Here is a 13,845-nt window from a genome sequence, read left to right on the forward strand (position 1 = left end):
ACTTATCTACAAGTTCAAAATATTTAGTTTAATTGCTATTAAAATTGAAGTCAGTGACTAGAAAGGGCATCCAGTGAAAATGTGCATTGCAACTTACCCTAAAGGAAGAAATATTGGGCCGATAAAAGCAACCTATAGAGAATGTGAGATAACAGCCGAGTGCTGGCATTTTAGGAACGTCTGTTCATAGATGTGCAAGTTTTATTTCACATTGTCCTCACCTTTCTCAATAAGAATGACTGATGGCTTCACTTTGTGATTTCCCAGCTTTTAAGAGTCTACTTTTATTTATTTTTTATGACCAACCTTACACTTGTTAAATGTAATTTTTGCTTTATGTAACGTAAAAAAGAGCACATCTGCAGTATGCTGTCCCATGAATTAACAAGAATGACTGGACATGAGACAAGAAATCCTTTAAAAACATATGTTCACATTAAATATCTGGGCTGCCTCAGTAAAGGAGGTCTTATGGGGTCATTTTTGATGCAGTGCAAGTAAACCATTTCTGCTTTTCTGAAATAGTTTCTTTCAGGTTTATATTGAGCTTGTATAAAGGCACATTACATAAATAAGGGCTTAGTTTGTACATTAGTCTTTTACATCTTGGATTCTTACTAAATCCTTGTTTTTACCAACTTGATGCTTAAGAGATATTGATTTCTGCTACACATGTCTATGGTGTTTATTTTGATATGTTTGGGATTAAAAACAAAATTAACACGCATAATCAATTTTCTTAGAGTTAAAAAGGGTGCCTTGGTACCTTTGGATACATTCTTCTGAAGAAAAAGGAGAGTAAAAGAGATGTGATAATAAAAGTATCGATTTATTCAATCACTGGGTATAAAAACATTAGCACTGGGAAAGAGCCTTCCTCTAAGAGCTTTAGCTGCCCAGTCTCACTTGTGTGGCACAAAATAATTTGCATTTTTAGAGAAATTTCATGTCTTCTGTGAGCTCTAGTGAAACATGAATAAATTGCTTTCTTTTCCTCTTTTTCTGATTTTATAAAGCTGAATCCATTAGGGGCTGAGTCAAACTCTAATGAAAGAAAGGCAACAACTGAGATGATGGAAACCCTGGATTAGATTTCTTAGTAGTCCAAGCCCAGCTGTCATGGCCTACGTGTCAAGTTAGTGCTCTTTAGGGAGGCCCGGCAGTACATGTGAATATTTTTTTAACTGCTGTGTTACAACAGGTCTCTAAAGCAGCTAGGAATTAAAGAGAGAAGGAAAGATTAAGAATTAAATAGAGCCACAGCAAGCAGTTCACCAGAGAGATTTGCAGTCAGGCAAGTAAACCTTTCCAAGACTGTTATCCCGCTGCCATCTGCCCGACGGGCTTGCCTGTGACCCACCGTGCTCCCGTTGTGCATGCTGAGTTTATGTGATTGCTCAAGAAGCGTGTAAAGGGTACAGTTGTTGGTGTTACTGAGTGCACTGGCCCGGCGCTGCTCTAGCACAGCCTGTCGAGTTCACCACAAGCCAATGCTCAGCTCAAATAAGGCCTCAGCGAAAGGTTGGCATGCTTATTCTTTCATATCACAAATATTCTTCTTAGCTGGTTTGTAATATAATAGGTACGATCTAAACAGAACCCAGAAGAAGCCAAAGTACAGTTTCTAGATTTATGCCTAATAAATGAGTTTGCAATCTTCAAGATTTGTGCCTGTGAAATATTCCTTCTGCTGGAACAAGGCTTTGCTTAAAGACTCTTAAACCTCCATGTAGGGGTGTCTTACTCTAATTTATAGCAAGGAATTTTGTCTCTTATAGCTTGTGAGCTTTGTCATGAGGTTGGAATGTGATTTGATCAGAACATACAGATTCCAGCATGGATTTTAAGAGGAAAACTACATGTTTATTGTTTTTATCAGGAAGATATGCTTTCCTGTCAAAGCACCAAAGATTCATCTGAGTACAGTCTAGTGTTAAACTATCAATTTAGTGTTACCCAGGGTCTTCTACCTAATGCTTGGAATTGATCCAGCTTCCAAAGAGACTCTCCCTTCCTCCCATGAAGGGGATGATGGCACTGCCAAGGAGTCCCCAGATCTGTATCAGATTCAGGTAGCTGAAATCATCTTATCTTCCACATCGACTTTGAGAATTTGGGGAAATTGATATTTTCAAACCTATGTTAATTTCAAAACAGGTTTCTTGGATTGTGAGAACAGTTTAAAAAAAAAAAAAATCTGCCAGAATCCTTCTCAGACTTGTGCCCCGGGGAAAAATTCTTTGCTTATTTTTCAGCTGGAGACTTCATGTGATTTACCACATCTTAGGAAGGCGTTTCAAACTGGCAGCAGCTGTAACTGAACTGGTGACTACCTCCACTTCCACTGACACCTCTGTGAGGGACAGGACTGAGAGTCAAACCTTCTCTTAACAGTCCATCCTGTGGCAGCAACACAGAAATAACCCTGTTCCCTTTTCTCCCCTTGCATTGTGGTTGGGGGAAAGGTTCAAAAGAAATCAGATCACCTGTCACTGGTCTCCCTCCCTCAGGCCAAGAAGTCCATGCCTCCCTTCAGCCTCATTAAGTCTCTGCTACACTGAGAGTGTCCGGTGGTGGTTCTCATCTCAGCCTTGTCACTGCCATCAAGGAGTGGGGTGGCAGGGTGACGTCTTTTACTTTATGAAGACATTTGTTTGCCTGGTGGATGTTTCTAAGCTCTGCTGTTCCTAGAAAAAAACAATGTGATTGGTATGGCATAATTCAAAGTGAATTTAAAATGACTTAAGTTAATTTTTTTTTCTAAAAAGACCTGTTTTGAAGCAATTTGGCAAAGCTGACATAACCATGCTGACTTCAGTGAAGCTGCATTGGTTGCATCACTTGAGGATTGGGCCCACACTAGCCAGAGCATTTATTTTTAAATTCTAGCTTCTACTGGCATGTTCTTAAAAATCTCTGTAGTTCTATAACTTTCTAAAGGAGCTCACAAGTCTTATGCTGACTGCTAATAAAACAGAAAATCCATTTCCATTTTTCAGTGTAATCTTTTTTTCATGTGAATCTATTTCTCATCAAAAGAAGCGGATGGCTGGCCTGAAAGCTGGAGTTCTCTACTTATCTGTAAAGACGGAAGAATACAAGTAGCGGCCTTTCAAGTTGTCCCGTGTTGTCTGAAAGAACATGGCCATAAATCCAAAAAGTAAGAGGGAGAAACCCAACACTCAGTGTCACTTTGACCAAGAAAAGTATTGTTCCCAATGCCTGGTGAGGAGAAGTAGGTCTGATCCCACTCTGCTGATGAAATCAGCAAGGAAATCTAAGACAAAGAAGTTGGAGAGGTATCTCACATAGTATTTGTATCCAGGTCATCACTGTGAATGCAAGGACCCTTCATAAACCTGGACCTTAATGTCCAGCAGCTGATTTGTTGGTTTGTTTTTGTTTTATTTTGTTTTTTAAGAGAGAAGTAGGAGCACTTTTCATCAATTTTAGAGGAGACCTTAGCTGCTACAGAGAATGATATTCTCCCCAGAAAACCTCAGTCACAAGAAAACTGATACTTCCATAGGAGATTCTCCATCTTCTTTTTAAAGAAAATAATCTTCCAGATGCTTCCCCTACATCTCCTTAGCCAGAGAGGATGCAGTCATGCCTGAGATGCATTAGAAGATGTAAAACTAAAGTCAGATAAGGAGAAAAAAAATCTCCCTGGCATCCCTATTTTTTCGTAGCAGATGCATTGCTGGATTTTCCCTGCTTCACTTGCTTCAGTTTCTGTACCCAGAAGATACCTTTGGCTAAGCTCTTGGAAGGCAGTTTCCCAGTCAAAAACCCCTACTTTATAGAAGCCTCAGATGATGAGCAGTTTGTGAGCTACCAGTCAGAGTAGTCACTGGAGATGCTGAAATAAAGAAGTCTCAGCCATGAAGAAGTACTCTTACATATAATTATAGAAGAGTAGGTAAGCCTTTAGAGGCCAGAAAACAGCAGAGCCAAACCAGAACATGAAGATCCACAGAACAAGAAGCTCTCAACGAAATTACATAGAGCACTCATGTCAAAACACAGAGATAAGAGCAAAAAGAACTAAAATCAGAGATACTTCTAATCAGAGCAGTTAGATAGTGTATTTGAAACTCACTATGCTAATGACATATAATTAAGCAAGAGGAAGTGTTTAAGTAATCTGAGCTTTCCAGCTTTCCATCCCTTTGGGACACCTTTGAGGGACCTGAATTTCAGAGAAAGGGGTGCTAAACACTCTCTGACAGCCAGATCCTTTGAAGACAGATCAAGCTGCATATTCAGAAATAAATATCACACGCTACCAGTGATTTAAATACCAAGCTCCTCTGCTCAGTGACATATTTTGCTCAATAGGTAGAAGATGGTGTTTACAAAATGCCGTTATCAGCTGTCCTGCTATCCTGTTTGCAGTTTTTAATGGGGCCTTTATAACAAATACTTAACAGACTTAATGCAGTATGTCTATATGAGTGGAGGATAAGGTATGAGGTTTTACGTGTAGCCATGCAAGAAAGATGCATAGTAAGTGCATAAAGTAGGCTGTTAAGCAGAGTATTTAAAGTTTTTTACAGCATAAGGACTGTAGTGATTTGGGGGAAGACAGCAAGAATTTTTCAGTGTACTAATTTGAGCATGAATTGGCCTTAGAATCATCGCTATGCCTGAAATCTCGGTTTTCACATCTACCGTATTTTAATTATTTACTGAGCACCTGATATACCTTTCTTTGCTTTAAAATTAATGTAGTGATGATAATTCTGTGCACAAATTTGGAACAAATGTGCTGCTTCTTTTATGATCATTATGTTGTCTGAAACTTCAGTCCACCTACTGCTTCTTTGCCCTTTGCAATTAGGTTAGGTTTCATTCATAACTCTAAAGATGTGTGTTAAAAACTTCTGTGCATATATCATTAAGATACAAGCATTTTTTGTGAAAGTCTATAGGAATATCTTTTAAAATGCTGGCAAAAGTTCTCCAGGACTATAAGTTCTGTGAGCAATATAAGGATTTCCTTTCATAAGGATTCCTAAGTAGCTTTTGGGCTCAATCTTTAGTAGTGGCTCATGGTTCTCAGCAGAGATAAAGGTAGTGAAAGTGTTTTTATGCTGCTTGTATGTTCTCTCCTCACCCAGGTCCTCAGGGTAGCCAAGGGTGAGTTTGGTTTCTACCACAAGAGCGAGCAGCTCAGAACTTTGCTGTCTTGGAAAGTTTCCCTGGACCTTCTCCTGTCTTTAGGAGAGAGCAAGCGGGTTCCAGTTATAATCTTTATTCTGCATCTCAGTGGGAGGTGAAGGAAAGGAAACCTTTCTCTGGGCCTTTTGGGAATTCTTTGCACTGTGGAAACCTTGATTAATAGCTGGGCAGGTGCTCTGTTGCTGGAAAACTTTGCCTTCGACGGAGAAAGTTTCAGGTACTGAATCTGAAATGTTTCCCTAATTTCTCCCTACCTTGGGTTGGAGTAGAGCCGGAGATGAGATGCTGTATTGAAACGTTAAACTAATAGTTTGGATTTCATGTAAAATTTGTTGATAGTAAAGGTAAAACTATAAAAACTGGCTGCTCTTTTGTTTAGGTTTCTTCACGTTTGAAGTGATCTTCTTGATGACTGTTTTTCAAAGCTGATTTTTCTGTGTAGAATTTTTGTGATGTATCTCTAACTTCCAGACACACAAAAAACACCATGTTGTACTTTGGCCTTGAGAAAATTCCTTTTTTTCTACCTACAGTCAACAATCAGACCTGATAGAGCTACTATTTAAAGTTGATACCGAACAAATGGTTTGTGCAAAAGGTGCTGCTATACTATATTGAAATAGACTAGTGTGTAATTTTCACAATGAACAAAACTGAAAAATGTAAGATCAAGAGAGATTTCCATTGTTGTATAAATGTCTGGCACATGCCCAAACTATGTGAGAGAGGAAGATTAACTTGTCTGAGGATTGTTGAATATGAATAAGCAAACAATGGAAGTTATTAGGCAGGGAAAAATTCATATTCTCATAAGGTTTTCTCATCAAACCAGAAAAACCTTGCACTTTCCTTATTGTACCATAGTCTGAGTAGGCTTTTTTAAAGCATATAAAATAAATTCTGCTTCTCATTCATAAACTTACCCATCTGTGAAGACTTTATTCACCAAAACCTACCTGCTCAAATGCTTGCTTCATTAAAAGCTCCCATTTGTACTTATAAAGACTCATTCATTCCCCTGAATAATATATACGGTATACTGAAAAGAGAACCAACTCTCTTTTTTACAACCTAAATTAAACAACTTTGTCTAATAAAAGAAGCACTGTCTCATTTCTAACTAGACCATAAGCCCTAAGGGTCTTGTATGTGTGCATTTATTTATTTATTTTTGCCAAATTGTCCTACGAGGATCTGAAAGCTAAGTGAACCGAGCTGACTAAATCGTTTCTCTGTTTCTGCCTGCTTAGAAAGACTGAAGCAAGCCTGGGCACAATTGTACTGAAGCAAATACTCGCCCATTAACTTATTCTAAAATGCAATCGGATGATCTCCTGTCCTTTTCTCGGTCCCGCCTTCTAACCTTTCTAATCTTGAGAGTTCATCTCTATTATATGTGGCTCTTACAAATGCCCGTGATTAATAACTACTGTGATTCATTAGCCTGTGTTGTTGGTATTGTTTCCCCAATGGGAGCATTTGCTATCTAGGGATAGTCCATGATTACTCTGCCTTGTGGAACAGTAAGATGCTTTCAATCTAATGCACTGTCCATGTTTTAGCATAAAATAATATTAAGGCATCCACATAATGGAACCGTCTGAAGATCCATTTTATTAAGCACTGAAAGAAAATGTGTGTGTGTTTGTATGTGCAAGGGAAACATAATCAGCAAATCTTTTTCACCAGAAACATAATTTCAGTAAGCGTTTTGCATAAAGACGCAGCTATTTTGAGGTATAGTTCTTTGTATTTGAGGTTGAAAAACTACTCTGTAGCCAATATCTTACCTGGTACAATTAACTTACTCAAATTATATATGGCCTATTCAAAGTAGGAAAAATAGGAATCAGAGGTAGATTTATTGTATTTATTCCATTTTGTGGGTATTTATTTTAAATGCAATCTACCTTCAAATACAAAGCTGTAGTGCTCTTAAAAGATTACTGTTTCAAGTTACTTCACGTACCTTAACAGAGCATGTAACCTTTTTACATTATATGATCAACTTTTTGACAGTGCGGGGCCAGCACAGCTAATGGAATAATAGCCTGCAGGGTCCAGCTAAATGATATACGAATATAATCAACCTTTGTGATGACTATTCAAAAATAATCCCTTTAGCTTTCAACTGCAACATATATTTCAACCAGGCAAAGCCATATGAAGAAAATCTCTGCAGACTCCACTGATACAATATGGCCTTCATATCCCCACAGTGTGTATGCTGCTCACAGTGAGTTTTAAATTTAAGGTAATGGCTACTGTATATTCATGTGAGCATAGAACAATACCTTTGATTTGTTGGAGAAATGTTACATTAGCTACCAAGGGCCCTATTCGGTAAACTTTGACACAACCCTTATATATGGTTTACTGCTTATTCTAAATGGAATATGCCTGATAAAAATGCTTTGCATGCCCAAATTGTAGAAATTCATTAATCTTTATATTCATAAAACCTCCAAGTACAACTGCCTCCATTCCAAGTGAACCTAGTCAGGATACGTGGCTAAACATGTAGGCCCAATCTGCTTTTAAAAAAGCATTGCATCAATTTTCGTTTATCAAGACAGAAAAGAAGTAAGAAGTTCTTCAAGTGTGGGACGTGTCTGTTGTTGACAGTCATATTATTTGCTGCAGTATCTTTATTCCTGCTCCATTACATCATTCTACAGATTATATAACTGAAAACAGCTGCATGACCTTTAAAAATGCAAGTAATTTTTAAATTACAATAATGGGTTGTATCTCATCAGCAGCATTATGCCAACTTGATACAATCCTGCCAAATCATGGGGAGAGTATAAAGAATATGGTGAGATAGTCTTGCTTTCTCTCTCCCTTTTGGGACAAAAGTACTGTATTGGCTAACAGTGAGCCTGAATACATGGAATTAATTGAATTAAAGGAAAAGAGAGGTAATAAAAACACTGCATTGCCTTATATTGCTGCTTTTGTATGTACAATAAAGTAAGAGTTTGCTCACATTGACAGCAGTTGCAAATATGGTCTTGTTTGCAGATGTGTACTTAAATACATGTAAAAAACGTGTAAAAACACTGTTGCTGTCTTTTGTTTGAGGTGTTGTATTAATGTTGTATTACAGGATTTTATGCCACTTATGCTATGCAAGTTAGTTGTAGTGGAAGAGTAGGAGAGGGTACCGACTTTTCTCCTATTTGTTTGCCTTGTCAGTTCTCGAACCCGTAGAAAATTAGGGCATCCTCAGCATCCTGCAGCAGGGAGTTCCAAGGATGAGTTGGCAATGCACAAAGAAACCTTCGCTTTGTCTCCAAGCCCACCACCTGCTACTTTCAGTATATCCTACTTCATTCTTTCATTGGAAGAGACAGTGAAAAATAGTTTTGGGGTTGCTTGCTATTCTCATTCTTGCTTTTGTCGTCTCCTCAAAATATTGCCTTTCTATTTTTTCAAAGCAGTTTCAGCTCCCCAAAACAATAGTCCTCTTATGTTTCTTCATCAGTTTGTGGAGCTTTTCAGTGGAGTTCTTTAAAGTCCAACAGTCTCTGAACAACGCAAAACTTGGATTTGAATACTTTCCCATTGTACGGGTATGCAAGCTCAGGAACACGAGTGTTGCCTGTTTCGTTTTCTTTATAGTCTTTGGAGAGAATGGTGCCTAAAATTCCTGCCCTCTCTGGAGTTAGTGATCATTTTAGCTTCAGTCTTTGTAGGTGCAGCTTTCTTTCTTTTGTATGACTTTTCACTAATTACATGGCGTATATGCAGACTAGCAGCTCTGATTAGCTTTCTCGCAGGAACATAATGAAATAATGAGATTTTTAAAAGTGTGACAATCTTTCAATAGACACATGTAAACAGCAAGAACAGAGATGTCAATTCTAGCTGCGCTGAAAATTCGACCAGACAATTTTAATTATATTTTATCAACAGCAGTGATAATATGTCAGGAGCATCCTATTATGATTAATTGTATTTACATACTATTAATATATATTAATGTTTATCTCTGCATTTTGTGCAACACAATAATATAGAAGGAGAATTCTTGATGGTGTGATCTGTGGTGGTATATATGTATTATCATTATGAATATGAGAAGCTTTTATTGTTCCCAAATAGCACAGGCCAAACAAATGCCAAGAAAACATTTATGGCTCAGTATTCCATCAGTTATCCTTGATATGCTTCATATTTGCTGGGAGGGTAGAACTGTTAATCAGACAATAATAGCTCGGTGTCCATGTGTAAAGGCAAAAGGCCAAAAGGTGCATGAGAAAAGCAATTTATGCTATAATTCCTCATCTGTCATGTACACATCCCCAACATCTTTGTATGTGTCACCGAATGTAAGGTGCTTTGCTGACATAGACATACTTTTATGTTTATTTACTTGCAAATTCATATGTTACTATAAATGGGCATGTTTAGTTTGGAGAAGAGGAGGCGAGGGGAGACCTCATTGCCCTCTACAATTCCCTGAAAGGAGGTTGTAGAGAGGTGGGTGTTGGCCTCTTCTCCCAAGGGAATAGTGACAGGACCAGAGGAAATGGTGTAAAGTTGGGGCAGGGGAGGTTTAGATTAGATGTTGGGAAGAATGACTTTCCTAAGAGAGTGGTCAGGCACTGGAACAGCCTGCCCAGGGAGGTGGTGGAGTCGCCATCCCTGGAGGTATTTAAGAAACATGTAGACGTGGCACTTCAGGGCATGGTCTAGTGCCTGAGATTGTTGGGTTGTGTCTGTTTGTGGGTTTTTTGTTTTGTTTTGTTTTGTGGTTGGACTCGATGATCTCAAAGGTCCTTTCCAACCATGAAGATTCTGTGATGCTGTGAAATACCTAGCTACATTTTGGGCTTGAGTCACCCACCTGTCTTGCACCGATTTTTCAACAATAAGCTTCCACTGGAGAGAGTAATAATGCTACGCTGGAGTAAATCTGGGGTGGGGTAACAGAGTTCAGACTCCTTGTTAGCACTTCTGAATTGCCTGAGGCCCTCCGTTGCTTCATGGTGTTTGAGTTCTTAAACCAAACTGAGAAGTTACAGACTGTGCAGCCATTTGATTAGGTTTAATTAGATTTTTTTGTTTAGGCATGATCTGCTCATAGAGGAATTTCCATTGGTGTACTTTAGGCCCGGTTTCAGAAAATGTTACCTGGAATAACTCTATTGTTAAATACAGAGTAAAGCATTAACATGCATTAACATTGCCCTCATACAAAATGAGATTTCATATTATAGTTTACAGTAATTCTCAGATATTCTTCGTAGATTTACTTATCCTACTCTTACTGGCATACAACTATGGATGAAGTCCTAGTTAGGAATTATACTTAATAAAAGTCTATGATATGACAAAACATAAATTTTATTGAGCCTTGAGTGCTCCAGTAGTTTGCATCTCTTCCAGACATTGCACCAGCAGAGACACTGCTTTGAACGTTCTTTTTCATCCCCACCAGAACTGGATTAATGTATTTATTTTGGACATGAATTAAATTAGGGTACCATATAAGCACCATTGGTATTGCCATGACTGAAAGACACAGAGTCCAGTTTTAGGCATCACAGTGCAAAGAGGTAGTGACAAATTGAGGAGGATCCAGCCCAGGATTATACAGAGGTCAGAAGACATGGTCTCCTTTCAAATGTTGAGGAGACTGCACTTTCTTAGTCTCAAAAAGAGAAGATTGGAGGAAGGAAAATAGTCTCTCAAGCTATAAGAAGGACAGTGTTCCTTTGCTCTTCATGTCTACCTGTCGTGGTTTAACCAGCCGGCAGCTAGGACCACACAGCTGCTCATGCAGTTCTCCCCTTTCTCCCTCAGCAGGGGACAGAGTGATAAAAGGAGGGGAAAGGAAAGGGGAAAAAAACTCATGGGTTGAGATAAAGACAGTTTAATAGAACAATAACAGAAGAAGGAAAATAACAACAACAATAATAATAGTAAAAAAAATTATATACAAGATAAAGTAATACAATACAAATCACTCTCACCACCCAGTGAATTGGTTGCCCAGATTGCCTGGAGCAGTGACCATGGATTCCCACCCTCGGGCCAACCCCCACTGATATACTGAGCATGACGTCCATGGTACGGAATATTCCATTGGCCATTCTGTTGTTCTCTCTGTGCTCCTTCTCAGCTTCTGTGGGAAGCTGAAAAAAAGTCCTTGAATAGTATTAACAATGCCTAGCAACAACTAAAACAATATGCATTATTGACATTCCTTTCACACCAAATCTGAAAAAACAGCAACCACTGGAAAGAAAATTAACTCTGTCCCTGCCGAAACCAGAACACCACCAAACGTAGAACAAGAAAAAAAAAAAAAACCACTTAATTTGCAATAAATATTTATCTTAAGTATTAGGGAAGAAACTGATCTATAAGACTGTGAAGCACTGGAACAGAGAGATTAGGGATGTTGTGAAACAGCCTTCATCAGAAGCCTTTGAGAATAGATTTGACAAATAGATGTCAGGGATCTACTAGATATATGTGCACTTTCTTCATTTAAGGAGGTGAACCAGATCAGTAGTTCCCAAAATAGGAAACAATCCCCCAGGGACGGTGTGGTTGTAACTAGGCAGAGGGAGGTATGTTGCCGGAGAGTCACTGGGAGCAGACAAAAAGTGCAGCTAGGAGGTGGGAGTTTGGTGCGGAAATGGAGCAAGGAAGGAACAAGGCTGAGCATCACAGATCATGGGAGCAGAGGAAGCGTGTGGTTGCCAAAAGCTGTGGAGTTAAGCCATTGCCTTCCAGCCGCCTGCCCCTTTGATCACATCCCATTAGGACAACCCCACTGAGAGGTGGTGGCAGCCTTACTTATCCCACCTCCTCATCCTGCTCTCACTTTCTGCATTGCTCACTTCTTCCCCTGGATAGCTTTCTTACTGCCTGCCATCTTTCAGTGCTGTCTTTGCCATCATCTTCTCCTAAATGCATCTTCCTTTTTGGCTGCCCAGCTGGTCCAACCCGGACCTATCCTGCAAACCCCATCTGTTGGAGAGCTGCTGCACAGGAGTGCAAGAAATAACAGGAATGCCTGTCGGTTCTGTATTTCTAGGATTATATCTCATGTGGCTCACTTCCGTGTTGTCTTAAATTGCCTTCTCTTGTGACTTTCTTGTGACTTCTTAATGTATTACGTGTTTTTCAAATAAACCTTCTAGGCTTTTTTACTGTGAAGTTTGTTGTAAGTCTAAAGCACTAATGCACCTTTTTTTTTTTTTTAATAACAGAACTTGATAAAGAAACAAGTCCTTCAAAGCCTCTGTGAGCCTCTTCCAAAGACACCAGTTCTAGATCTTTCTGGTACAGTATTTGCTCTAAATCCATAGTCTTTGTACCAATATGCTGATTTTTGCAAAATGTCATTGGTATCAAAATTTAACCTGATTTTTACAGGCAATTGCACATTATCTCTGTTTCATTTTGTCCAAATATCAATATCTTTCCTGCTCATAAATAAGCAAATTCACAATTCCTTCAGATTTTTTACTCGTTTTCCCAGTTTGAGAATTTAATTGCCTTTGATCATGTAATTGCTTTTAATTTACAGAAATAAGCCTTTGAGACATAAACAAATCTATTAACCAGATGCTGAACCCAAATATAAAACATGTAGATATCAAAGTGTATATATAAACGTACAACATTTGTTATTTTTTTATTTGCTGTTTTTCATCATAGAGAATGCCTGCTTACTTACAGAGAAGATGATAGATGCATAATGACTACAGGAAGAGCCTTGAAGACTCATGCAACAAAGCTGGAATTTCGGTAGGAATTTTGTCATTTAAATGGGAGCACAATGTTGCAGTATAAATATCTAAGAGCTCTAAGTTGTCTTACGGCTGAAGTGTGGCTTCACTATGTATTACATGTTTTTATCAAAAATAACCGGTGTCATTGAAATAAATACAAAAGAAAAAGAGTAAGATAAAATAGAAAGTTTGTACTTTGTGCCCTTAATACTTACAGTCTTCCAAAGTGTCAAGATCCTCCCGTTAAGATCTTAAACATCCTCTGTGCCTACTGAATGGGAATCCAAGATGCTTGATACCTTATAGGATCAGGTTCTAAATGTGTCTGGAGAGTTTTCTTTAAATCCTAGATTATTGGCCCTTTCAGAAAAAATAAACTGCAAGCTCGATGCCTTATTCATAGGGCTATCAGTGATTTTAGCCTCTGTGCTTAACTGTTGCAGTTCGACTGTAACTTGAATAGAATAGATCCAGCCTGGGTGGCACAGTATGGTGCAATTTTGATCTACTCTATAACGCAGTTTGGACCCAAAACACAACTAAGTTTGTTTAAAATCTGGTTGAGCACACTCATAAAACCGCTGACAGCCTGTACAATCAAAGCGTTTGAAATGCCATTGACTGTCTCGAGTGCAACATCAATCTATAGGCACAGCTGAAACAACTATATTTAACAATAAAAGTACATCTGGTAGAATACCTGTATGTTACATTTTCAAAATTGAACCTGAAATTCCCCTTTTAACAAAACCTGTGTTCATTCACGCAATCAGGCAGACTAAAATTCTGCCTGGATTCTTTTTGATAAATACTCTGAAGCACTGATTTTGGAGTGTGTGTGGAGAATTGTCTCCCATTTCGAGCTGATGAAGCTCTTAACAGTGGGATCCCCACATGACCCACAGCA

The 13,845-nt window shown here is 38.6% G+C and overlaps 1 protein-coding gene across 1 annotated transcript in view; it reads left to right on the forward strand.

Moving 5' to 3' along the window:
* The window catches only part of TTC29 (tetratricopeptide repeat domain 29), a 131,737-nt gene extending 118,651 nt beyond the window's left edge, over positions 1–13,086 (forward strand). The window contains exons 11-12 of the mRNA XM_074154874.1: positions 12,414–12,486; positions 12,865–13,086. Coding sequence (XP_074010975.1) covers positions 12,414–12,451 — 38 coding nt within the window. The 3' untranslated portion in view covers positions 12,452–12,486; positions 12,865–13,086. The remainder of the gene's footprint in view (positions 1–12,413; positions 12,487–12,864) is intronic.
* The last annotated feature ends 759 nt before the right edge of the window (positions 13,087–13,845 follow it).

Source organism: Numenius arquata, chromosome 10 (genome assembly GCF_964106895.1).
Source record: "Numenius arquata chromosome 10, bNumArq3.hap1.1, whole genome shotgun sequence".
In the NCBI taxonomy this organism is placed as follows: domain Eukaryota; kingdom Metazoa; phylum Chordata; class Aves; order Charadriiformes; family Scolopacidae; genus Numenius; species Numenius arquata.